At 40.0% G+C, this 27,989-nt stretch overlaps 2 protein-coding genes and 1 long non-coding RNA gene across 5 annotated transcripts in view; 1 reads left to right on the forward strand and 2 right to left on the reverse strand.

Annotated features, from left to right (window-relative positions):
- Nucleotides 1-16,580, reverse strand: part of LOC117994006 (RNA-binding protein 25) — a 41,045-nt gene extending 24,465 nt beyond the window's left edge. Inside the window, exons 1-10 of the mRNA XM_069507336.1 lie at nt 16,193-16,580; nt 15,210-15,360; nt 14,915-15,139; nt 13,678-13,848; nt 13,414-13,520; nt 10,171-10,247; nt 7,721-7,834; nt 6,301-6,675; nt 5,531-5,641; nt 3,826-3,903 (exon numbers count right to left, since the gene is read on the reverse strand). Of these exons, the coding sequence (XP_069363437.1) occupies nt 3,826-3,903; nt 5,531-5,641; nt 6,301-6,675; nt 7,721-7,834; nt 10,171-10,247; nt 13,414-13,520; nt 13,678-13,848; nt 14,915-15,139; nt 15,210-15,360; nt 16,193-16,270 (1,487 nt within the window). The 5' untranslated portion in view covers nt 16,271-16,580. The remainder of the gene's footprint in view (nt 1-3,825; nt 3,904-5,530; nt 5,642-6,300; nt 6,676-7,720; nt 7,835-10,170; nt 10,248-13,413; nt 13,521-13,677; nt 13,849-14,914; nt 15,140-15,209; nt 15,361-16,192) is intronic.
- LOC138404082 (uncharacterized) lies at nt 12,054-12,778 on the forward strand. Its single transcript, XR_011238190.1, has 2 exons — nt 12,054-12,229; nt 12,319-12,778. It is a non-coding gene; the product is annotated as an uncharacterized lncRNA (long non-coding RNA).
- A 3,839-nt stretch (nt 16,581-20,419) lies between the features above and the next one.
- LOC117994007 (syntaxin-17-like) lies at nt 20,420-27,908 on the reverse strand. 3 transcript variants are annotated; one of them, XM_069507234.1, is made up of 8 exons: nt 27,643-27,908; nt 25,377-25,572; nt 24,308-24,373; nt 23,312-23,424; nt 23,129-23,152; nt 22,774-22,896; nt 22,415-22,494; nt 20,420-21,190 (listed from the first exon to the last, which is right to left on the reverse strand). In XM_069507234.1, the coding sequence occupies exons 1-8, from the start codon at nt 27,760-27,762 to the stop codon at nt 20,983-20,985; spliced, it is 930 nt and encodes a 309-aa protein (XP_069363335.1). In that variant the 5' UTR covers nt 27,763-27,908; the 3' UTR covers nt 20,420-20,982. The 3 variants fall into 3 exon arrangements, with proteins under 3 accessions (XP_069363335.1, XP_069363334.1, XP_069363336.1); XM_069507233.1 differs by lacking the exon at nt 22,415-22,494; XM_069507235.1 differs by lacking the exons at nt 23,129-23,152; nt 23,312-23,424; nt 24,308-24,373.
- Between the last annotated feature and the right edge of the window lie 81 nt (nt 27,909-27,989).

Below are 27,989 nucleotides of genomic sequence, written 5' to 3' on the forward strand. Positions count from 1 at the left end.
CAAAACTTTGGGATCTGAACCCCAAAATGTACCAGCTAAACATCTAATAAGATTAATGCCTTTTAATGCATTTTTACAAATGTAGTTAATGTGAGCATCGAATTTTAGTTTTGTATCAAAAATTACTCCTAAGAACTTCTTATTTCTTACAATTGGAACATCTAAGTTATTATATTTAATGTTTACATCTACTGGTCCACCAAATACCATGCATGAACTTTTAGAGGTATTAATACTTAATTTTAAAGTGTTTTGGTAATAATTTTGCACCTGAGTCAATGCTGAATTAACATTATTTACAGCTATTTCTACATTTTTATTTACACTATATAATAACAAGTCATCTGCAAATTGTAAAATTTTTACATCCTTTGTTGTTACATATTTTTCAATTTGAGAGGTATATAAATTGTATAAAATTGGAGATAATGATGCACCTTGCATAAGGCCTTTACTTGTTGAGTTAGGTCCATGAAGTATATTATTATACTTAACATAAAACTTTCTGTTATTTAAAAAATTTGATAGCCATTTTAACATTTTTCCAGGAATGCCAATTTCATGAAGAGAAGTAATAATCTGGTTTAAATCAACATTGTCATAAGCACCTTCTATATCCAAAAATACACATACTGCAGCATCTTTTGATAACTTACAGCTTCTTAAATCCGATACAAATGATGTCAAACTCTCATTAGCACTTCTTCCTTTTCGGAAACCGTATTGGAATGTTGGTAATAATTTATTTTTTTCTGTAAAATAATCTAATCTCAGTTTCAGCATTTGTTCAAATAATTTTCCTATGCATGATGTTAGTGATATTGGTCTGTATGAATTACAATCAGATGAAGATTTATCAGGTTTTAAAATCGGTACTATACATTGGATCTTCCAACTCTCTGGAACACATTGATTATCCCATAGCCTATTAAATATATCAAGTAAAGCTAATTGACCTAATTTATGCAATTTTTTAATCATTATATATGGAATGTTATCTAAGCCGGGTGTAGAGTTTTTTCTTGATTTAAGTGCTATATTAAATTCTGCAAAAGTGAAAGGCTTTAAAAGTAACATATGCTTGTCAGAATCATTATTAAATTCGAAAACAGAGGTATTTAACGTTGTGTTATTGTTATCATGTTTAAATTTTGAAATAAAATCGGGAATCCATACATCATTTTTATGCTGTGGTGGGTTTTTAATACGTTTAAACATTTTCATATAATTCCATACTCGAGTAATAGGAGTATATCTATTGAATGTTGAACATAACTTGTACCAACTATTTTTCTTAGCATCCTTAATTATTAATTTTTTTTGTGCATCCAATTGTTTATAATTAATGTAATTTTCCATCAACCCATTTCTTTTATATAACTGTAAAGCTTCTCTCGAATTTTTAACAGCAACTTCACAGTTTTCATCCCACCAAGGAGCAGGAGTTTTAAAAAGTCTAGGACCTTCAATTTTTACATAAGGAACGAATTCTTTTCTAAGAGTATTTAAAACTTCACAGAACTTATCATACGACTGTGAAGGATCTTTTTCATCAAAAGATATACCTTTAAAGTACTCCTCTGATTTTGCATAATATTTGGTCCAATCTGCTTTATGAAATAGAAATTTCTCTACTTTGTCATTGACAGAATATTTAGATGGAACTAGGCTTAATTTTGTAAAAGTTGGATAGTGGTAACTACCCAAAGGATCGTCACCTACTGACCATTCACATAGAGGTGCTAATACGGGACTCACCCCTGTCACATCAATAGCAGAGCTATTTGCATTAGGTCTTTGTACTGTAGTAGATACACCTGTGTTTAACAGGCATAGGTCATGTTCATCAAAAATTTCAAACAATGTTTTGCCTCTTGAATTTGTACAATTGCACCCAAAAGCAATATGATGCGCGTTAAAATCTCCTGAGACTATACAAGGTTTTGGTAAGCTAGCAATAATATTTTTAAGTTTATTAATTCTACAATAATTGTTATTTTTATTTTTAGGTGGACAATAAACACATAGAATCGACACGGAACCTATATTAGTTTCTAGAGAAATTGCTATGGACTGGACATCTTGATAAAATTGTGTTGGCAATATTTTATATTTTAATGTATTTTTTAATAAAATGCCTACTCCACCATGTTCATTATTTGCATTTTTTCCTACAAAATTATATCCTGAAAATCTAATAGAATTACTTGTATTTTTTTGCCAGGTCTCATTTAATAGCAAAATATCAATATTATGTTGTTCCAAAAATGTTTTAACCAAGGGTTTCTTATTGTTAATACTTTGGATATTATGCTGCACAATAGTTAGGTGAGAATCCATTATATTTTACTTAAATGTTCTAAAAATGTTTCTTTGATTTGATTAGTAGTCTTAATATTATTAGAGTTCCCTATTGTAACCAAAGTGTTTACTATGGCTCCTAAAAGCTTAGAGTTATTTACAATATCATTGTGTGAAATTTCTGTCTTTGTCTGTGTAGTTTGCTTAGGCTGTGAGTATGTAGTTTGGTTTTTTTTCATATGTCTGAGGGCTCTGAGGCTTTGGGAGTGGAGGGAAACTCGCACTACTTATTTGAACTACTTTTGAGTAGGTTTCTTTTTTGTTCCTCTCCATTCTCGCTGCCTTTACAGGACACGTTTTTGATATTGCAAGATGCGCACCCCCACAATTGCTGCACTTCAGTGTATCCGTCGTGCAGTCCTTGTAATGGTGCTCACCAGCGCACCGTGAGCATATTTGCTGATTTTTACAAATTTTCCCATAATGGTTAAATTTCATACATTTAAAACATTGCATCAAAGGAGGAACATAAGTGAAAACTTTGTATCTCCAGTTGTCCAAATAAATATACTGCGGTAGACTAGTACCGCTGAAAATTACACTGATAGTGGAGAGAGGAATTAGCTCCTCTCCCACTTTTTTCAAAAATCTCTTTACACCTATTACTTCACTTTCCGAGGAGAGTTTATTGAAAAGTTCCTGATTGCTAGATTCTTTTGGAATAAACCTAACCACCCCTACCCTTTCCACAGAGGACGCCGGGATGAACGCTCGAAGTTTATAAACTGAAAGGCACTCGTGCTTCAAAAAGTCATTAGCCGCTGTCGCTTGTTTGAAGACAAGCATAATTTTAGTAGCGTTTATGCGCCTACTTTCACTTACACCTTTTACTTGTTTAAAATATTTGGATACCACTAGGGGGTTTTTGTTTCCTAGTTTGATATCTTCTGTGCTTTCTACGTATACAGGGAATTCTGAATTGGTACTAGTATCGCCGTACGCCCGGCGATACCCTGGTTTTATAAATGGTTTGTATTTTGCACCATCACTTTCAGAGGGTTTCTCCTTTTGCATTTTCTTCCTCTTTTTGCCCGCTGCTGGTTCCAAATCACAGCCGTCACTATCTGACGGCATTGTACCACAGTTTAACGAAAACTATTTACAAAATAATGTACTATTTACACTCAAAAACTATATTTTTAACAATTTTCAATTAAAAAGCGCACTTCGCGTTTCCCGCCAAAAACGCAAGTTCTCCAACAAAAGTTATACCTATTTTTTTCGTAGTGACATTTGACAAGCTAAGTCCACAGACTTCAGGATATGTCTTTTATGCACCAAAGACAAAGTAATAAATTAAAGAAAAGCACTGAATAGGTGTCCATGGGTAAAGTGGTTTTCTTTACAAGTATTTAAATAGTTATCGAATAAAAAGCTCCAAAGAGTCGCAAGATTGGTTAAATATTCATAGCGAAGTTATCTGTTCTAATGACGGGCAACATCCGCATTACAGTCGGCACTCACCGCTCCCGCTCCCTCTCCCGCTCCCGCTCCCGCTCCCGCTCGCGCGCCTCGCGCTCCCTCTCCCTCTCGCGGATCTCCCTGCCAATTGAGAACAAAAATATATACAGGGTGGCCGGAGATATGACGTCTAAAAGAAAAAATTGAACACCTTATGTTGTAAACACAACTATAAACAAATAGATCATAGACAAGGCACTGGGTCTGTGGTCTACTCTAAAGACATTGACAGTGACAGTGATATGACATATAATGTGACAGCCTGACATTAGGCAGGAAACGGACTAACAAGCTTCAGATTCATTCAACACGTAACGTTAACGGACTTTTACATTACATCGATTTCAACACACAAGTGAATAAAGGAAAACTCAAGATTCCACAAACCCAATTGCGACAGCCAAGAAGAACGAAGGTTCGAAACTTACCAGCGCCTAGCCAACAGCCCAAGGTACAAACACCTTATGGTAAAGATGGGCGTTATTGGCTATTTCTGGCAACGGTTAATCAACAGTTATTTAGTTTCAATACCAATATTGATAACCGTTTCCGAATATCGGTATCAGAGTTGTGTTTCAACTAATTTAATATGCGCAACGCGCAGCGGTTTCCGTAGTAGTAACTAAGCTAGCTGCCGTATCAATACCGTCTGTATAGCTAGCGCGCGCATATTCACTAAAATAAAACCAATTTTACTTTCATGAATATCGTGAAGTAATCACAACCTTAAGTTCATAGCAGCAAAGTTTAATTATAATGATCATTGACATAGGTCAAACTATAGTGGACGACTGCACGAATAGTTTGACACAATCCAGTTAACCAAAAACATTTCACAAAGATTGATAAACCAAAGAGGACCTTATCTCTATTACTCTAAGGCTAACTGTATTAAAATTGATAGATCAAAGTGTAATGGACAAGTACTTGTACAGTTAAGCCTTAGCTTAATAGAGATAAGGTCGGCTTTGGTTTATCAAGTTCTTAGTTACTAAGCCGGTAGCCAATAACCGCTCCTTCTCAGCTTTCAGTGAAAAAAAGAAAGAGAAGGCATAATTATTGCGTTTCTAGTTACCAAAAAACCAAACAATGCATTGTCAGTTGCCAGTTGGCAGCGTTGCGTTGTCAGGTGGTTCGCCATAGATGATAACTGATAACCGTTGTTAGCTACGACAATAACGCTACGGTTCGCTATAGGCACGGCAGCGGTTTTCAGTTAAGTTAAGCTATAGCGGACACATGTCTACCTTATGGTAAGGGGTATCCAAATCACCCCCATGTATGTTCAGCGATTTTCAATAGATTAGGAGATATGAATTTTTTAATGATTTTTTCATAATTTTCATCCGTCAGTGGTTTTTCTTTTTTTTCTTTTTCTGTAGAACGTTTTTGGACATTTGCACATGACATGGTTACTAATTACCACGAAAAAAATGTCCAAAAACGTTCTACAGAAAAAGAAAAAAAATAAAAACCAATGAGGGATGAAAATTATGAAAAAATCATTAAAAAATTCATATCTCCTAAACTATTGAAAATCGCTGAACATACATGGGGGTGATTTGGATACCCCTTAATATAAGGTACTCAATTTTTTTTTAGACGTCACATCTCCGGCCGCCCTGTATATCAACTGTCAACCTCGGAGGACCATGCGAGGTCTCTAGGTCTACTCGAGTGAATTGCACTTGTCCGACACGTCACGTACCTTTCGCGCTCCCGCTCCCTCTCCTTCTCCCGCTCCCGCTCGCGCTCCCGCTCCCGCTCCTCGCGCTCCCGCTCGCGCTCCTTCTCCCGGTCCTCGCGCCGATCCTTGCCCCTGCGCACAGAACGAGTCACGTCCTCATATTGTTTTCCAACCATTTCCAATTCATTATCACAATATTCTAATTCATATTTTTAATACAACAACTTTCTCTTTTATTAAATAAATATAAATGAACTTAGGATGCCCATTTATTTCTCTTCACTTGTAGATTCACCTATCATGTCTATGATTTCATCATTTGAATCTGCCGCGCATTGACACGACATAGAGCTGTCAACTGTCAACTTGTTGTTTTTTAAAAACGTTAAGCTGTGCGAGAGAATTTTGAATTACTGTATAAAATGAGAATTTAAAGAATACCTAAGTGAATAATTAATAGTGAAATAATAGCTTTAATTGTTGTTTCTCTTTACAGGTAAGATAATCTTTAAGACCTTATGTGTTTAGCTTTTGTAAAATGTGAGGTAGACAATGTTGTTAATAAAACATCATCCCTCTTTACAGAGCAACGCAAGTTCATTTCACAAGAGCGTTTATAAACACATTATATAAATATTCTTTATTATATAAAGAGTCAATTTAATTTCAACACTAATTTTATTCATTTATTGTATGTAGGTAAGTAAAAGTTATTAGGGTAAAGTACCCTATCCTATAAACAGCACTTTAAAAAATATAATTTTTTTATTGTTTTTTACAAATTGCAATACCTGGCAGGGCTCGTACGTCGTCTGTCCTTGTCACGCTCGCGCTCGCGCTCGCGCTCACGTTCACGTTCACGTTCGCGCTCTCGCTCTCGCTCACGCTCCCTCTCACGTTCACGCTCGCGGTCGCGCTCCTTATCTCTATCCCGCTCGCGCTCCTTGTCCTTGTCCCTGTCCTTGTCTCTGTCCTTCTCCTTTTCGCGCTCGGGCTTGTCGTCCTTGTCTCGCTTGCGGCGCACCACCACGTCGGCCTCCTCCTGCACAAGCGCGCCCAGTTCACGAGTGCTCGCCGCCCCGCCGGCACAGCACCAGCACAGTGCGACCGCGCCCAACCTCAAAACTCTACACCGCGAGAGGTCAACTCGGCTGATTTCATTATTTTTTTTACATTTCATTCAAGCAATATAACAATAATTTGTTCATAAATTATCTCGCAATGATCAGTTCCATTTTGTGGGGCCAGACATTTGCCAAACTTTCATTTAATATCATTTAAACAAATCGGCCCGTACTGATCGTTACTTAAAAATATTCTCTCATCAAATGTCACAAAAAATTATTGTACGTTTCTGTGACATTTTATTTTAACATTAAAATGTTCAGCTATAAGATATATTTAGTAATTTCTCCACCTTTTATATACACAAGTGGTAACTTTAAGTGCGATAGTCTTCAGTGACGGGGGAAAAGAAATGTACAAGCTATTGCAAACGACGAAGTTTCGAGGCGGAGCGCGTCGCTACAACAAAAACAAGAATGCACACGATCATGGCAACAACGTGGGCTTTTGTATGTTCCACATCTGTCAAATTCGAGTGACGTCAAAAGCTAAATGTTCCAAACCTACGCGGAGACGGAAATTACAAGTGTCAGGTACCTTCGACCACTGCATTCGTTAACTTTACAGCATTTCGAGATGCTTCTCGATCGAATTCATAGAATCAATTATCATTTTTGGATTTAATTCATAGAAGCGATATATTTTTTCATTAGGTTGAAAGCTACGCTATAATGCGCGCAAAACGAGGAGTCCAATCTGAACATGAGGCGCATGACTACGTATAAAACAGATCTCGAGCTGGATTAGTTAATGTAATCTTTAGTCTATGAACTGTGGAAACCGCTATGAAACTTCAGATTGAACTATTTGTTTTGCGATCACTGCAACCGACAATTTTATTGCAAAAGAGCGACCCTAAAGGCTATTCAAATAGGAAAGTATTTAATGTCATGTAACACGAATGCAATGGCCGCAAGCGTTTAAATGAAACGAATGTCTGTCATACGATAGTTGCAATGGCGTCCGCTCATCCGTCGCGGGCGGGGGCGGGCGGCGGCGCGCGGGGCGGGGGCTGCACCTGTGGAAAAACTGAACGACACACCTCGACCTCACGCTCTCTACCCAAAACACAATGTCGTCACTTACGCGGGGTCCGGCGCGAAGCGGCGCGGCGGCGGCGCGGCGACGCCCGACGATCCCGCGACGGCTCCGGCACGGTCACGACACGTCGCGTTATACCGAGCCCGCCCCGACCGAGCTCTTGACGCATCCAACATTTTACTCAATTAATGAACCGTTTTAAAAACCTATTTGATAGTTTCATCATAATCAGGGACCGAATCACCGGTATTTTTGTTGCGTTACCAAAGTTATGTTATCGGTTAAAATATCGATCCCGATACATCCGTTATCGTTATCTAGATACCGTTATTAATACCGGTAAAAGTAATAACACTTATACACCCTCCTCTAATAATGCCGTGTACTAAGTAGCATTGTCACTTGAGGCGCGTTTATGTCGTAAAGATAAAAATATAACGTTAAATTGTATCGATATACCGCTGCTATTAACGTTACGTTTTCAACGTAACAACGAAATGTTTTGGTTTTAAAGTTCAAAATTTAGTAACGGCAATCGTCTCTGATCTGATATAACTTAATAATTCGAGTTTTAGTCGGTCATAAAAAGTAACGTTAGTGGTAAAGTGTCCGACTATACACGACGAGAGCGCAGTCGGGAGGCGAGTCGCTCATCCATAACTCACGAATATGGAATCGCGACGAGCGGCTTCGCCGATCGAGACGTATCACTGAATTACGAATAGAGCTAATCAAACTCTACAAATACGATTAAGGGGTAAATAAAAGTCACAATCATAAGATCTTCGATGAATCTCGACCGGTCGTTTGCCGAATTCAAAATAATACATAATAATATGCTGTATGATACTTGTGTGGTGTGCCTAGTGTGCCTAGTGTGCCTAGTGTGCCAGCGTCGCATGAACGATGGAAAACAAAATATATATAATCCAGAATATGACGTGTGACGATATCGTATAGCTCCAGTTGAAGCTGAATGTCTCTATTACATTTTAAACTCGACTAATAGTTAAAAAAAATAAAGATTTTTGAAAGACCCGTTGGAAGTTTTTGGTGATTTACTACTATGTAATACGAATATGCAATTGAAACATATCAGCTTTTAAGCAGTTAAAGTAAGAGAAAGTATGAAACCTAAAAGAGACTGTAAAGTGATAGTGTAATAAATGAAAAAGATATAATGAGAAATCTGTTAAAAATACATACAATTCAATGAAAATTTGATTACCTCCGCCGTCTCTTAATGAGCACGCATCGCTGTCGCCCCGGCTTTACTTTCACACCCGACACGCGAGCACGCACGCACGCACGCACGCACACATGATATAAATCCCCGCGGCTTCGCCCGCGTGGATTTGGGAACTTTTGATTTTCCAGGACAAAAAGTAACCTATCCGTAGTAGCCCGTCCCCGGGATGCCAGATATCTCAGTACCGAATTTCGTAAAAACATTTTAAACGCATGATTCTTTAAAAATCCCATGGTATCACCACGATTTAAGAATGCCATTCCTTACAGCATCAAGGCTGAGGAGTTAGATCCTCGAGTTCTTACTTCGAGGCCTACCTCCAATATAATTTCACTGCAACATAATCGCGTTGCACGCACGGACTGCCGCGGTCATCCCCATTATTTTAATTTCGTGATATCCCCCAAGATACTAATCTAAATGAAATGATACAAAAGGCAATTTTGGTCTAAATTAAACACTTGAGATGACGAACAGTTTTATTTTGATAAGGATTAATACTATGATAGTAAAAACACCTCCGAAAGTAAAGCTTTGTTGACCACATTTCAAAACCATAAAAATGGTTATAGTGAGCCTACCCTAAAAGATAGATAAATGCTATCGTGGACTTTTTTTTAGAACTGTTTAAGAGAAACAATTCCACCAAACATTGTTTCCGTGTAACTTCAACTATTTAGGCAGCGCACGCCACGGAAGCTCACAGATGAGACGACTTTATTGCAATTTTCGAAGGGATCTCTAATTTATTGAAAATAAAATAGAGCCAAAAAATATAAACAAAATATGTTACTTTGGAATAATGTAGCTTTCTACTGGTGAAAGAATTTTTAAAATCGGTTCAGTAGTTCCAAAAATTACCCCTACATACAAACTTAACGACATTACCTCTTTATAATATTATTAAGTAATTAAGTATTAAGTATAGAAGTATAGATTATTATAATTATAATGTTTATTTAATCAAATTATAGCAAAAGTGCTTGTGGATTTTACTTGTGACTAAGACCGCCCGGTACCCCTAGTAGCTTTAGTTTAGTTTAGTTTAGTATGTACATAATAATAATTGTCAATTTTTTTTTTAACGACTGACCAGCAAAAAGTGTACAATGGTCCCAATGAATGAAATTTAGCTCCGTTACGGGCTCTCACGAGTTAGTGCGTGTTCGCGTGTCCGGCGACGCGATGCGTGCGGCACACTCACTCACCCGTCCGGCGGCGCGGCGCGCGGCTGCTCGGCACCTACCGCAAAGCGAGCCTTAGCGACCACGTCCTCCCGCCCGCTCCGACACTAGCAGCCTGCTCTACCGTGCCCTGCCCTTCCTGTCGTGTGGAGGCGTACGTAACCAGGGACCAAATTACCGGTATTTTTTGTAACGTCACAAAAGTACTATTATTTTAACGTTAAAAATAACGATACCCAAACGAACGGAAATTCTTAAACATTCATTAGCGTTATTTATAAACGCCGTGTACGAAGTAGCAATTTCACTCGACGCGCGTACACCGTTAAGTAACGATTAAAATATAACGTTAAATAATATTGAGATACCGTTACTAACGACGTTCCTTCTAACGTAACATAACGAAATGTTTAACATATAGTTTCGGCAACAGCGCCTGTACTCGATCGCAGCCGGACACAGACCCACGGCGGCGCGCCCGTCGACGGCTCCCGTCTTATCTCATAAGACAGAAAGAGATAGCAGCCGGCTCACTCGGCGCCGTGGGCCGTGAGCCGCGACACAGGCCCGCGGCGGCGCGCCCGTCGACGGCTCCCGTCTTATCTCATAAGACAGAAAGAGATAGCAGCCGGCTCACTCGGCGCCGTGGGCCGTGAGCCGCGACACAGACCCGCGGCGGCGCGCCCGTCGACGGCTCCCGTCTTATCTCATAAGACAGAAAGAGATAGCAGCCGGCTCACTCGGCGCCGTGGGCCGTGAGCCGCGACACAGGCCCGCGGCGGCGCGCCCGTCGACGGCTCCCGTCTTATCTCATAAGACAGAAAGAGATAGCAGCCGGCTCACTCGGCGCCGTGGGCCGTGAGCCGCGACACAGGCCCGCGGCGGCGCGCCCGTCGACGGCTCCCGTCTTATCTCATAAGACAGAAAGAGATAGCAGCCGGCTCACTCGGCGCCGTGGGCCGTGAGCCGCGACACAGGCCCGCGGCGGCGCGCCCGTCGACGGCTCCCGTCTTATCTCATAAGACAGAAAGAGATAGCAGCCGGCTCACTCGGCGCCGTGGGCCGTGAGCCGCGACACAGGCCCGCGGCGGCGCGCCCGTCGACGGCTCCCGTCTTATCTCATAAGACAGAAAGAGATAGCAGCCGGCTCACTCGGCGCCGTGGGCCGTGAGCCGCGACACAGACCCGCGGCGGCGCGCCCGTCTTATCTCATAAGACAGAAAGAGAGTTTACGCAACAGAGCGGCGTTTGTTTTTCAAGCCACAGTGCAGTGCTAACTGAATTGCACTTTATTGCGTAGTTACGAGAGACGCGATTCATTTAAACGTCCTTGCGTAGTGATCCTTCTGTACCTGTAAGATACTATTGAGTATTCCGTGATTATTTGTTTGTGATATCAACAGGCCTCAACAAATCATTATATGTAAAACGAAAGAACTACAATCCAATAAATTGAATTGAGACAAACAACATAGCAAATATTCAATACGTATACACCCCACCGCTCTACAATACCCTACGGTGATACCGCTCTATCGCACTGTCGCGATACCCGTGTATGTGATGTTGCGACCTACGCAATACCGCTCTATTTGACTGCGGTATTACAGTAGCCGTGTACCGCACCAATATCTTTACATAATACATCAATGGCCCCGATTCTCTAGTCTCTCTCTAAACTAAATTTAGAGTATCTGCATCCTTTTCTTTTTACTAATGCTAAAAAAGGAACGGAACATGACTTTCACATTTAAAGACTCTAAATTTTAGTGCACAATACAAATTTAAACAGTAGGTTCGCGAGTGCGTGCTAAAATCACGGGTTTTACCATCTAAAAATTAAATTTAGAAATGTCAAACTGCTTCTGTCCTTTTCATATTTCAATAGTAAGAAGAGGGTGCGAATACTCTAAAATTAGGTTGTGCTTAGAATCGGTGCCAATGTGTACGTGACATTGAGCCGAACGAGTTACGTTAAAACAATTATTTGTGTAAGTAGCCTCGCGCTGTTCAAATCAAACTACGAGCTAGGCAAATGTTGTTTATGCTATTTATTATTCGTGTTGTTATCTAATAATAGCATCGCTTTGAAAACATTATTTTTTTCATGTCAACTACTGGGTGAGTTACCCTACGTTTTGAATTTCACTAATTAAAAAATTGTTAATTGAAAATCGCTCCTTATTTACGTTACATAATATAATTTACAGTGTCACTGGTGTCAGTATAAGTTACTGAAACAAAACAATATTAATAAGTAACAACAAGAAGCGAGCGGCACACTTCACCATCACACCACTGCAATGATAAGGCACGGGATGTTAGACTCAACACCTATGAAATACATCTTCGGTATATTTCTGAATTAGGTATCAATTCAATGACAAATATAATATGTTATAATTGCTGCATTTTTAAATATATTTTTTCACGAATGTGTAGAAGTTTCGCTTCTGTCGGGCGTGCCAGCCAAATATTTTATGAAATCAAAACTTTTTTAGGCGTGTTGGACGATTTTGAAAATGTTCAAGGTCGTATCACCGACATCCTAGTGCCAAGAGGTGTCAAAGTGTAAAACTAAACTAATGTTCATTAAACTAAATTATGAAATTAAAATAATTAAAATTTCAAATTGATGGTAGAATTATGATTAAATGTATTTCTATTGTATTTTATTTTATTCTATTCTAATTCATTTGAAAATTCCAAAAAAAATCACTCTCATTTCATAGTTGCAAGTGTTCACTTCTGTCGGCACTCGGCAACTCCCCAACTCATTTCATAGTTGCAACTCATTTCATAGTTGCAACTCATTTCATAGTTGCAAGTGTTCACTTCTGTCGGCACTCGGCAACTCCCCAACTCATTTCATAGTTGCAACTCATTTCATAGTTGCAACTCATTTCATAGTTGCAACTCATTTCATAGTTGCAAGTGTTCACTTCTGTCGGCACTCGGCAACTCCCCAACTCTCCACTGAATGACAATTTGTTGATAAGTTTCATTCAGTGAAAACTACTTTCAACAAAAAATGTGTAGAAGTCTCGCTTCTATCAGCCGTCCCGGCCTCAATTTAATTTAAAGTGTTAGAAGACCTATTTTAAAATAAAAATCAGTATATATACAGAATAATATGCCATTAAACCACGAAATAAGCCTAAAATCATTAAAAGCCCCAGTATGTGTACAACACTACAACAGCAGCCTAGGTCATGTATATACCAAGTGACGTCGGGCGGGCGGGGGCGGTGGGTCGCACGTTACTGGGCGTGGGGGGGAAGGGGGACACAGGGGGGGACGCATACCTTCATGCTCTCGCGGAACTTGCCGATCTCGCGGTGGATGACGTCCCGCTTCTCCTCCGAGATGTCCGCCTCCTCCAGCACGCGCGCCGTCTTCGAGATCGCCTCCTCTGCGGACACAGACAGAATAGACTAGCTAGAGCTTGGCTGCAATCACACCTGCTGGCAAGTGCTGATGCAGCCTAGAAGGAATTTACGTTATACTTGGCAGGAAACACGGATGCCGGAGGGGCATTCTACACTTCATTAGAGGTTTGTAGCAGCTACCTTTCTGCAGGATCTCGTAGTTGTTGATGTCCTCCTGGTAGTCGCGGTACAGCTGCTGCAGCCGCCGCTCCGCCGCCTCGTCCACGGCGCGCTGCTTGGCGTCCAGGTAGCCCTCGCCCTCCGTGCCGGGCGCCTGCTCGCCGCCGATGGCCATGCGCGAGCGCTGCTCCGCTGCAAACAAGTTACACCCTTCTCCATCACCATCATCTCAACCATTTTACACATGTTCACTACAGGCATAACACATAACTGAGAAGTTTTGTATAGTTGAATAATATACAGACTATTTTTATAGTGGAACAAAGTTATAGTTAGTTCATTTGTAAAGTGGAACAACGTAATAGTTAGTTCATTTGTATAATGGAAGAAAGTAATAGTTAGTTCATTTGTATAATAGAACAAAGTAATAGTTAGTCCATTTGTATAATAGAACAAAGTAATAGTTAGTCCATTTGTATAATAGAACAAAGTAATAGTTTGTTCATTTGTATAATGGAACAAAGTAATAGTTAGTTCCTTTGTATAGAGGAACAAAGTCATAGTTAGACCATTTGTATAATAGAACAAAGTAATAGTTTGTTCATTTGTATAATGGAACAAAGTAATAGTTAGTTCCTTTGTATAGTGGAACAAAGAAATAGTTAGACCATTTGTATAGTGGAACAAAGTAATAGTTAGTTCCTTTGTATAGTGGAACAAAGTAATAGTTTGTTCATTTGTATAATGGAACAAAGTAATAGTTAGTTCCTTTGTATAGAGGAACAAAGTCATAGTTAGACCATTTGTATAATAGAACAAAGTAATAGTTTGTTCATTTGTATAATGGAACAAAGTAATAGTTAGTTCCTTTGTATAGTGGAACAAAGAAATAGTTAGACCATTTGTATAGTGGAACAAAGTAATAGTTAGTTCCTTTGTATAGTGGAACAAAGTAATAGTTTGTTCATTTGTATAATGGAACAAAGTAATAGTTAGTTCCTTTGTATAGAGGAACAAAGTCATAGTTAGACCATTTGTATAATAGAACAAAGTAATAGTTTGTTCATTTGTATAATGGAACAAAGTAATAGTTAGTTCCTTTGTATAGTGGAACAAAGAAATAGTTAGACCATTTGTATAGTGGAACAAAGTAATAGTTAGTTCCTTTGTATAGTGGAACAAAGTAATAGTTAGACCATTTGTATAGTGGAACAAAGTAATAGTTAGTTGATGTATAGTGGAACAAAGCAACAGTTACTCTTGTAGGTGTCGACGAGGGCCTGCATCTTGCCGTCGGTGCGCGCCAGCAGCTTCTTGTCGGCCAGCGTGCGCTCGTGCAGCAGCCGCACGCAGCGCAGCGCCGCCTCGGGGCCCGCGAACTCGCAGAAGCCGAACGTGTTGACGCGCTTCCAGCTGATGACGGCGCCGCACGCGCCCAGCAGCGCGCGGATCATGGCGTCGGGCGCGCGGCTCGAGATGTTGCCTGCCAGTCATATAACAACTCAGTAGTGGGCCAGTGATGAATTGAGAGGATCACATCCAGAGCTACGTACCTATGAAAACAGTGACTGGAGGGCCGTCCACATCTTTGGCTCCGTTGGCAGTGCGCTGTCTATGGGCGGCCTTCCCGGGGTTGGGGGGAGCGGGCAGGAGGGCGGAGCGCCCGCCCACCGCGCCGCCCGCGCCGTACGCACCCACCATCACCTGTGACAGTGCCCAACATTGTATCTACTGATGACATGCCACCAACATTGTAGGAACATTATTAATAACCTTATAGCATAGCTATCAGATAAGCTATAGATCTCATTCTAGAATCCAGAGCCAGCACACTGATGTCAGTCAGTAAGTTTTTCCTTTCATCATCAATGTATATCTGTTTGTAATGACTAATGGCCAAGTCAATAAGTTTAGCTGTTATTCTCTCAAACCCACAATGACAACTATGAAGTATTGATCACAGCAACACAAGTGGGGCTATTTCTCAATGGCAATGCATTGGCAGTTCCTCTGGTGCTGCAAATGTTCATGGGCGGCAGTAATCACTTAACATCAGGTGACCCGCCTGCTCATTTGCTCCCTATTTTTTAAACAACCTAGGTACATCACTCCAAGACCTACATATTATATGCAAAAAAAATTAAATTCAAACCTATTAATGAGGATTCACAAGTGACAACTAATGAGACACTAGTATAGCTGTTTTAGTTATTCAGTTGTGAGTAATTTTACTTGATGATACGTCTACAGACATATCACTGAGAAACTTGTCTTGCACATATAGCACTTGTAGACGCTGTTTTACCATAAAATAATGCAAGGCAATAAGGATGCTAGGCTGGTACCAGTCGGTGCCCAGAAAACTATCGCACCAGTATTCCTATGGTAACACTGACTTGCCTTGTTTGTTTCTTATTCTTTTTGTATCTCCTAGATACTATGCAGCCAAACTTGCAACTTATATAGTTAGCTACGTACCTTTCGTGCAGCCGAGGTTATCAGATGTTAGTTCAAAAGTTGTCAATCCTTTACTTACGTGAGTAGCCATCGGCATGGTCACCACCCCCGGCGCGAGCCCGTAGGGCACGAGCGGCGGCCGAGGCGGATAAGACATCGCACCTCACACTTTAGTATACAATTTATCGCAAACTCATCAACCTTTTCACTATTTTGCAATTTGCAACCAAGCTCACTCTGATGCGTAAACTTTGTGTTCTACTGCATATATATCACATACACTAACAATTAATTAAAATTACGTAACAAATTAGTGGTTTATTTCAGCAACAATACGGGTGTTTTAAGTAAAGTAAAACGTTTTCATTTTAGATCGACTTTAACTTTACAAGACAAGATACACAATTTACATTACAAATTACTCAGTGGTTCAGCCCTCACTTCATGTCAGCCATGTTCACAGATTAATAGGGATAGCCATGTTCTTGTAATTTGCACAGATTATATTTTCAAGTTAAGTCCAGCTGCAATGGCAACGGATAACTTTAGAAATATGTCAAACACCACTTAACATGTTACAAATGTTGTTGTATTTTTGTACAATATGATGACTGCTGCTGATGAGAAAAGTACTCTGTGGTCCAGTCCATGTCGTGTCCATAGATTAAACTAGCGGCACGCTATGATGGCCGGTTTGACACATTACAATAGTGATGTGGAATGTCAATTTATTCTCGAACAAAAAACAATTAAGTTTTGTTTTTGTACCTGATTAAATAGGTTTAATAAAACAAAAATGTATATGTTTATTTAATTTATTTGAACGAACTGAATATTTGAACGAAAATGAATATACATACTTTATATGCACACAAGAAACATATGAATACAAAAGATACCGAAAAAGGTGCCACAAAAGGCCATAATTAATCAGATTCGTCCATACTACTATTTTCACTGTCGTCACTGCTATCATCACATACATTAATAATTATATGTTCGTTTTCTATAATATTATCTATTTTCACATCTCTTTCATAATCTTCCCTTATTAATTTAACAGTTCTATTCACAACCTTTTCCCAGTCTCCTTTAGTCACATGTTCACAAGCTTCTTCTAATAATTTTAGCATTTTTTTTGTGGTAAATGGGGGTTCTGTATTGTGTCTTGCAGCATATCCCTTAATTTGAGCCCACACCAACTCAATCGCATTATACTCACAATGGTAAGGCGGTAACCGTATAACTCTGTGCCCATGTTCTAATGCTATTTCGTCAATGACGTATCGGATCTTGGTTGGTTTGTTTTCTTTTAAAAGACGTACTAATTCCGCTTTTAACATATTCATGTTTGCATCTACGCCATTTTTACGAAGCCATGCGACGATATCAGCTTTCTTTTGGGATTGGGCAGGTGGCTTGTCAATTTGCATCGAGTGGTATGGGGCGTTGTCCATAATTATAATAGATGGTTCAGGGAGGCTACACAACATTGAGGTAAACCATTCAGTAAACTTTTCTCCATTCATGTCTTCATGATAGTCTCCAGTGGTTTTTGACGCAAAAGCCATGAGAGAACCTTCGACAAACCCGTTGATGGTTCCGGCGTGACAAATTATAAGTCGCGATCCTTTTCCTACAGGAACTTTGGAAGTAGATGCTGCTGTGTCATCGTTCCAAGAACGGCCTACAGTATGGTTAGCATTAAGCCATGTTTCATCCAAGAACACAACATTTTGCCAATTTTTGATTTCTTTCACTTGCCGTAAAAAAGTATACCTTGCCATCGCTATATCAAATCTTTCCATCAATATTTTGCGTTTGTTACATTTTTTGTATCGAAATCCAATGGTCTTCAAAATCTTCGTTAAAGAACTTTCCCCACCGAAGAATAATCCAGCTTCCTTCAGTGAATGCACCAACTTTTTTCTTGTTGGATACTCCTTCTGTAAATAGTAGCCGTAAACATGTCTTCGGATAGCATCGGCATCAAAGCTATCGATGCCTACGACTGGTTTTGCTCGTTTTCTCTTTTTTGGTGTGTGAAGTTTATTTTCTTCTGTGCCAGTCTCGCCATATTTTTTTTTAGTTATCCGTCTAACAGTTCGTTGTCCAATATTAAGCGCATCAGCTACGCGTTCAACCACTGACGTTATAGGTAAAATTGGCCCTCCATTTTGAGCTTCACGATCGAAATAGTTACGAAGGCGTATTAGGAACTCACGTGTCTGACTATTTAGAACAGTTCTCTGCGTACGTTCGGTCATATCGACGAAATCCACAACAAAGGGCTTGAACAGAGTCCAAATTAACGAGCAAGGGTCAACAGTAATGCAGTATCAATATTTGAAATCCAAAGCCAGGTCAAAACTATATCACAATCGCATTGCACTGACAGTTTATACTTTTCGAAGCAACGTCAATTCGAAACTGCTTTGTTTTGCATTGAGCATTGACGCGAGTTTGCCGGAGGTAGTAGTTGTGCTAGCCAGCGATCCTATGTGACGATCGTATTAGATTCCATTTTTAAAAATTTATTGATATTTTTTTGCGATTTCAGAGGTTTGTCCACATAGTGAAAATTGTTCATATTCACAAGTACATTCACCCCTTAAATGGTGCAAACTGATTTTTCTACACTTGTATACATTTAAGAAATCAATTTAATAAATAAATTTTGAGTCCTAAACCTAAAACTACATTCGATAAAATTTATGAATCTCTGCACATCACTATCGTCAATAAAGTAATACAATTATTTCCTTCAAAGTCGTTATCAATTAATACGGAACTTCATGAGCGGACAAACGTCAAACCGGCCATCATAGCGTGCCGCTAGTGTAATATGTCGTGTCGTCGATGTCGAGCAATAAAAGATGTCGAGCATAGATTAATATGTATATGATGTCGAGTGTCGACCGTTCGTCTGGTCGACACGGCAAACTTTTATTTCTGGTCGGTGACGGGAAATAATCATGGCATTAAAGTATGAAAGCCAACATATTGTTTTTCTTTAAGTACCTACTATTTAGTGAAGTGCGTGTTATTTGACTGAATACTGTAATCGTGCATTTGCATTTGATTAAATTGAGCAAACAAGCAAGCAGTGAGTGTCGGTAAGCGCACGAGTGCCTTTGGTCAAAGGCATCTGGGACCTCCCCTCGGTCAAAGGCACAATGCCTTCCTACAATAGAATTCTTAACTACCTATTTGTACTATAGTACACCCACTAATAACTGCCCCTTTACCCACACTATACAAGTTATTTATTTTATGAACCATCAGCATCATAAACTAACCAAGGGTTTCCTGAAATAAAAAGACAACAATCTGGTCAAAATATTTAATAATTTAAAAAAGATTTTACAGCCCTTTTGTATATATCTATTTACAACTCGAAAAACAATACAGGATAACTTTACTGAGTAATCAATAAATTAAAGAAGAATTATTAACATTAAAATGTTGTAACTTGTACCTATTAGGTATAATAAAATCTTTCACTTCATTCTTTACTTTGTACAATAAATAAAAATTTAATTGGAAATGCAATTCTTTTTTTTTTTTTTTTTTTTTTTTATTAGTTATGTTTTTTTTTTTTTAATACAATAAAACTTAAAGCTAGCCTTATCTAATTACTATATAAATCATGACCGCGTGGAATGGTGCCAAGAATACTGGCTGCATTTCCGCGCTGGACAGCTAGGCTGATCCGCTGCGCAAAAAATGAGCCAGCCCTTCTGTCACCAGTTGAGGCTATTAATCGCGGTGAAATGTCTCGTAAAAAATTTTTAGCACTAAGACTCCATGGCCCCAGGGTCTCCACGGCAAACGGCACAAAAATGTAACTCTCTATAAGAGAGGCATACTTGCGCCGCTTGCCGTTTTCAGCTGTTTCTGCTGCGGCTCCCGGTCTTGATGCTGTCTTCCTGATATGACACGGGGCCAATGTGTCAACGCAAGTTGCGTCCCACATTAGCGCCCGTCCCCGTTCCCAGGGAACCAGCGTCAATCATGCAATTCATATATGTATTTATCCCATATTTAAGGTTCCATAGGAACCCAGTTCCTAACTTTTCTTTACTCTTAACCACCCTTACATTTAAAGGAGGAACAAAACGTACAACACAAAAAGAGAATCTTACGATATAATTTGTAAACAGCTTTACAAAAGAATGTATTATTTATCTACAAGCGTAACAAGTATTATAATTTATAACACTAACAATTATATACAATTGATAAAGAGAGACCATTTATGCTATCATCACTATTATTATGATAGTACTTAGCTTCTACATTTTGCTGACAAATCAAAATGTATGCTATGATTTTTTATTTGACAGCAACAGTTCATGTTGCTGTCAAATAAATGCTGTGAAATATAAAAAAATTGCAATAATAGGGTAGGTATTTTACACCAAGCGATAAAATATCTAAAAATGTATAAACAAGATAGTATCGATAGATCGATAGATCGATAGATCGATCGGCAATCAGCAAACGAAAAATGTTAATATTGTATCAGTTTAATCAATGAATTTTAAAGGTTTCACTTTTTTACCTGTTCTACAAATATTGGAAACGCACGAAACTGTGTACTGTGTGTAGCCGCTATGATGAATTCCGAATGCGACGCCACATGAACTATACTTGTAAATTGTAGGTTATGAATTTTACTAAGAAAATGCTGTTATTTTCTTGACTATTGTTTGTTTGCTAATACTTATCTTGTATAAATATATATAAATACATTTTTAGATTTTTCTCACTCGGTGTAAAATACCATGCTAAGACACTTTTCAAAAACGGGGTAAAGTACCCTGTTGTTGTCAACGGAGAGCAGCGCGCCACAGCACGATGTTGTCGCTAGAGCTGCTTCTTGTCGTCGGGCGGCGGCAGGGCGGGCACGGAGGGGCGGCGCACGCGCGCGAGCCCCGCGCCGCCCAGGTAGCCGAGCCCGCTGGCCGCCAGCCCCACGGCCAGCCCCGCCTTGACGCCCAGCAGCACGCCCGCCGGCCCCGCCAGCAGCGCGCCCGCCAGCGCGCCGCACACGCCGTACGCGCCCGCCTTCAGTCTGAACCGAACAAATACACGCCGATTGTTTTGCTCAGGCTTAAGTATACGGGGTGTAATCAGAACGCTGGCAAAATACTGCCTGCACACAATCCAATGCCCATAACCATTTGCACAAGATAACTTGTAGGTTTAGTGATTTAGTATTTGTCAAACCTGCAATGTATAGCGTGCAAAATTCGGGTCAATGGGGCATTATAAATAAATAAATAAACGTTTTATTTTTATTTTTTATTTTATTTTATTGGTTTGCCAACAGATAGTACACATATTATAAAATAACAATTACAATTCACAGAGAAAAAATTTAGAGTGTACACACAATTACTGGCAAACCAGCATGCATTTTAAAAGTTTGCAAGTGCGGGATTACCAGTTTAACTTAAAGCTAAAAATACAAATATGAAAAAAATTAGCTTATGCTCGCGACTTCGTCCGCGTGGACTACAAAATTTCAAACCCCTATTTAACCCCCTTAGGAGTTGAATTTTCAAAAATCCTTTCTTAGCGGATGCCTACGTCATAATAGCTATCTGCATGCCAAATTTCAGCCCGATCCGTCCAGTAGTTTGAGCTGTGCGTTGATAGATCAGTCAGTCAGTCAGTCAGTCAGTCAGTCACCTTTTCCTTTTATATATTTAAGAAGATTAAAAATAAAAACACTGCAATTTACAATAGTACTAAATATTACATAAAACAAGAAAAATAAGAAAAATTACGAAGAAGCATACGAGTTTATAATGCTGCATCAATATACTGATGCAGCATTTTTTTGTACTGCTGCAAGGAGAGTGAATGAGGTTTATTTCAGACCATTCATAGATCCATAGATTGTTAGTATGTTAGTAACAGTGCATTGACCAGAGTGGCCTATTTACACAACGTTCTTTGACCTCTAGTGTCATTAGATGTATGAACAAATAATACATGATGAACTATAAAAAACTACTGATTGTGCAAAATCTCGAAAAAATACGACTGTAGTACGGAACCCTTGATGCGCGAGTCTGACTCGCACTTGGCGGGTTTTTAAATATATTTTTTACGTTTATTTGTCGTATTTTATCAGTAATCATCAGTACTGTCACCTGTGTTCGTTTTTGCTAGCATTCTGGTTACACCCTGTATAAGACAAGACAGATCGATGTAAGCGATATAACGCAGTCTCGTCTTAACTGAAACTTAAGTCTGAGCAAAGTCAACGTACGTTCAGTGTTGCACTCACCTCTCGGCGGCGGCAAGCGTGGAGCGCGCCGCGTGCACGTCGTGCGCCGCGCTGTGCACGTCGTGCGCGACCGCGCTGACCTGCGCGTCGCACCAACTAAACGTTACTCGTTAATATATACTTCTTCGTTGATTTGAGTTAGCGAATCACCCCGCAGAAGTCCGTAAGTCCGAGTCGCTGTTGCTCTTGTATTTAAAATCTTAACATCAAGCAATAATTGTAGCTGTCATTCTCCCGCAATCGCGCAGCAACATTTACACGGCAGAAAATATCGTACATTGCCCTCACGCTTCACGTGATTCGACATAATCTGCAGTTTGATAATGGTTATCGTTCAGTATTAGACACGCACTACGCACCTGGTCGCGCGACGCCAGCGCGGCGGCCTGCACGTGCTGCCACGCCTCGTGCAGCGCGCGCACCTCGCGCTGCAGCTCGCGCCAGCCGCGCAGCGCCGCCTCGCGCGATCGCAGCTCCAGCTCCTGAGACAAAGGTATGTTGGATGACTAGCTCGTAGCTCGCCCGACTGTGGGTGACGAGGCCCTTCTCGTCGACCTGCAGCTGGATCTGCTCGGGCTCCGCGCAGTGCGCCACCAGCCCCACCGAGTCGGTGGACGCCGCCGCGTGCCTCGCGCGATATGCTCATCGGCGACGAATCTGACGCGGGGGATTGGACACGTGAATTTATCTGTACGAGTACCGCCCGGCACTGACCTTCTCGTCGACCTGCAGCTGGATCTGCTCGGGCTCCGCGCAGTGCGCCACCAGCCCCACCGAGTCGGTGGACGCCGCCGCGTGCCTCGCGCGATATGCTCATCGGCGACGAATCTGACGCGGGGGATTGGACACGTGAATTTATCTGTACGAGTACCGCCCGGCACTGACCTTCTCGTCGACCTGCAGCTGGATCTGCTCGGGCTCCGCGCAGTGCGCCACCAGCCCCACCGAGTCGGTGGACGCCGCCGCGTCCGCGCCGCGTGCCTCGCGCGATATGCTCATCGGCGACGAATCTGACGCGGGGGATTGGACACGTGATAACAGAGCTCGGACTTAGCTTGAGATGATTAGTGAAACATAAGTCTGAGTAAAGTCAAAGTACACTCACAGTGAAATTTTACAAAATTTAGAGCTGTAGCTAAGTGAATCGCCGTACACTTTGTTATTTTGGAAAACTAGGCACTTTTTTTGGATAAAAAAAATGTCTTAACACAAACTCGAATCTGTGAGAAACATTGGTAGTGGCCGGCACCACCACGTGACAACCGCGCTGTCTTGAAATGACGTAGCGGGGAACTACTACTGGTTCGCGAATTTTTGAAACCAATAAAATTTCACCGTGTACACTTTGACTTTGTCCAGACTTAAGTTTCACTTAAAAAGAGATATTTATATCAGCGTCAAGTCAAAAATAAATTATTTCTCAGTGATTATTAAATAGAGGGTCTTCCAAAACACGTAATATCCACATCTTTTGTTCTTTTTAAGTGTAATAACCATTTTAAATTATCGATTAAACTAAAAAAGTACGTCATTATGATGTGACGTCACATTCCAGTATTTCATAGAATATCGCGGCTCACAATTCACATTATTTTGTGAGTATTGGTTACTTTACATGCTGATTGAAATCTCCCACATAACAATCATGCATTTCTTACACTGATTAAAATTTGAATTTCTATGGATTTTTAAAATGAAGTTTATATTTATGATATTGAGATATTATTGTGAAATGTTGACTCGAAAGAAGCTGCATGTAGTTTCATTATTGTAAATCATTCTGTTAAAGCTTAGTTTAGATATTATAATGAAAATGTCGTGTCGAATATAAATAAATTGGTTAAGATTCGAGCGCGACAAAGGATCAGCCGCTAGACATGCGCGGCGTCTCACCCCGCACTCCCCGCGGCCGCGCCTCCGCGTCACGCGCCAGCGCGATACAACTGCGCTCTATCACACCTACAAACACAACACAAACACAGAGCTACAGTCCGCGACAGGTTGAGATGGAGACCGGGCACACCCGCACGCCTCCCGCGCCGGGTTAGTGCGGGCGGTTTCCTCCCCGATGCATTAGACGCATAAATGTAGCAGGTAAATATAGGTATTTGGGCTTTAGCAATGATACCACCAATTTCATGTGTTGTTCAAAACACTTAACACCATAATAATTTTACACCAAGCGATAAAAAAATCTTAAAACCAGTTAAGTGGAAGTCGGACTCGCACACGAAGAGTTCCGTACCATCGTAAAAGGTACAGCTAACACTCTTAATATGTGGAACACTGCAAGTTAATGAATGACTGCGCCATCTATTATGTAATTTAGTAAAATAATTTTTTCGTGAACACATTTAAATTTTTTTTGTGAGACAGACAGACATACATACCACGTTTCGACTATTTGTTTCAATACAAAAAAAACTATATATACCTAGTATATACATACAGAAAAAACTTATCACTAAAAAAATTATATTTACAAAAAATATACGCCGTCCAAATGGTAATTTATGGGCATTGTACCCAAAACACTGGCGCTATTACCTCGCTGAACGGCAAGGCTCAACCGTTGAGCGAAATAAGCACCAGCTCTTGTGTCTATTTTTTTGTAGGTAATATAAGTACAAATTCAGTTTTCGGAATTTTTCATATAGTCGTGCTATAAAAAAACCTACATATCAATACAATTAAATAAAAATTTTGCAATTTTTTTGGTAGTTTATTATCACATTATGATCAAAAAAAGACACTTTTCAAAAAAGGGTAAAAACCCCTATTGTTCCGTTACAACCATTATGTCCAAAGTTCATTGTGTAATGTTTTCGGTTCACTATAACTTGGCGCCTGACGCTACGTTGGCACCATTGCAATAAACCCTATAGTTGTACGGAATAAAGCAAACAAAGCAATGGTGCCAACATAACGTCAACCGTGAAGTGAACGGACAATAGCTACGCACCCAGGTAGTCCATGATGGCCCTGAGCGTATGGTCGCGGGCGCGCTCGGTGAGGCGGTCGAAGCGCGGCACGTCGGCGGCGCGCACCTGCCTACGCAGCGCCTCCAGCTCGCCCAGCAGCGAGCGCAGCTGCGCCGCCACGCGCCGCGCGTGCGTCTGCTCCGAGCGCACGCGCGCGTACTGCCCCAGCTGCTCGTACTGCAGACGCGGAGTACAGTTGCCGAGTGGTAAAATGTTTAGCAGGCCAGCCCCCAATTATGTCCAGAAAGACGTATTCACTGTAATCCTCAATAGCTCAACCGGTAAAGGAGTGGACTGAAAACCGAAAGGTCGACAGTTCAAACCCCGCCCGTTGCACTATTGTGGTACCTACTCCTAGCACGAGCCTGACGCTTAGTTGGAGAGGAAAGGGGAATATTAGTCATTTAATATGGCTAATATTCTTTATAAACAAAAAAAAAAAAAATCGTAATCAATAGCAAATTCTGCCTTTTGACTGGTTGAATTCGCTGTTCACAATTTTTCACAGCGTATACATTTTTCTTACACAATTCTTCTCTCTCTAAACAGGGAGCAGATTATAGCGCTACTTTACAAAAAAAAGTACCATTACTTAATACATACATAATGTCTCCTCACGGCAAAACGAGTTGCCCTCTACTGAGGGCAACTCGTTTTGCCTGCCTACTATTTACGTTACGTCTGTAAGAAGTACTGTACTATCGAAATTTTGAGTTAAACTTAAAAAGTAAAAATGTTTTTATTTTGAAATAATTAAAAAAAAAACACGCTACAAATTTAAACAGTAGGCTCGCGACAGTGCGCTAAAATCACAGGTTTTACCATCTAAAAATTAAATTTAAAACTGTCAAACTGCATCTGTCCTTTTCATATTACATTACTAAGAAGAGGATGCGAATACTCTAAAATTTGGTTGTGTTCAGAATCAGTACCAATGTCTTCTTTACTATACAATATAATTTTACATAATAACAGACTGAAAATAAGGCCAAATAGGATTACAATTTTTTACAGATTTATAACAGTACGTTTGATAATTTAAACAAGCTTTACAATAATATAATAATATGAAAATATAAAAGTCAATTAACTAGTAAAAATACCTAGTAGGTGATTCACAACATATGTATGTGTGTGTGTATGTGTGAGTGTATGTGTGTCTGTGTGTGTGTGGGTGTGTGTTTGTGTGTGGGAGAGAGTATGCGTGAGTGCGTGCTTGTGGGTTATGATATTATGCGGATTTATGTAATATTATAGATACTAGTATAATTATTATCAGTTACATATTATAATTTTTCCGATGCAGTTTAATTATTTCCTTTTTTAATTACATTTTTCAGGTGTTAACCGGTGCCTGCTGTAAAGTTGAGGACGAAACCCAAACTGGTTGTCATGAAGTGCTACATATTTGTTCAACTGTGCATTAAGCAAACCGTCAAAAACCTTGGACATGACAGTGGCAAGAGAAATTGGCCTGTAGTAACTTTTGTCAGCCAAGTCACCAGTCTTATTTTTCACAATGGGTACTATAACTGTTTTCATAAGGTTGTGCGGCAAGTAAGAATGGCTCACGCACAGCGAATAGAACATAGCCAGTACTCTACAAATATGAGATCCGGCATGCTGAAGGTGCTCGATGCTCAGTCCATCATGACCCGGAGACTTGCCTCTAGATATTTGAGTTATGGATCTATATACATCCTTCGCAAGGAATGAAGTCCCGACCACCTGTCTATTCATCCCAGCATCGAGCACTCCCATCGCCGGACCTAACGGTGATTTAACAGAAAAATGGGTCTTGAAAATATTTATCTCCAGAAACCAGTTATTTCTATTACTAAATTTCAACAAGATTGGTGAAAAGATTTAGTCATGGAAAGGTTACAGATAAACATCATAAGATCTATGCTATCAGCTGTATGCTTTTATATATCGATGGCTTATATTGAGAGGCAAGTGAATACTGAATATACTACAACAGCAATTCCTTGCCAAGGAATATATTCTTTACTACTACTCTCTTTAGACTTTCGATCCAACGAAACTATCGGTCTAAATCTGGCATAACAAAGAAATAATATAATAATAGAAAAGTTTCATAGTTTAACCTTGTCCAAAAACATTATTAATAGACCTTCGTGACGTCGAAGCCGTCATTATTACCTACGCGCTACTTTTCTATTATTAAGAATTTTCCTTTCCTAATGTTTCACAATTGATAAAAATCATAGGAATTTCATTAGGTACCTTTATGATATTGGCTTTGTGTTGTCGAAGCAAGTCCAAGTGGTGTGGGATCGCCACTTCGTTGAACTTCGTCAACGATAGCTCGACACGTTTTAGTGGCAATTTGTTGTCCTCTTCCATTATTGCAATTAGCACAAAGGTCTACATTAAGAGAATATTTGTAATAAAATAAAACATTATTGTTTTGTTGAGTCTTGTTACGATCAAAGTCTCTGTGATCAAAGTATATTATTGTTTTGACTTTTGACCATTTTGACATTTCATGTACCCATACACCCAACCATCGACCCCACAGAATACCTACATTCGACCCACGTCAACCCACGTAGAAGGAACCTAATATGACC

The sequence above is a fragment of the Maniola hyperantus genome, chromosome 25 (genome assembly GCF_902806685.2).
Source record: "Maniola hyperantus chromosome 25, iAphHyp1.2, whole genome shotgun sequence".
In the NCBI taxonomy this organism is placed as follows: Eukaryota; Metazoa; Arthropoda; class Insecta; order Lepidoptera; family Nymphalidae; genus Maniola; species Maniola hyperantus.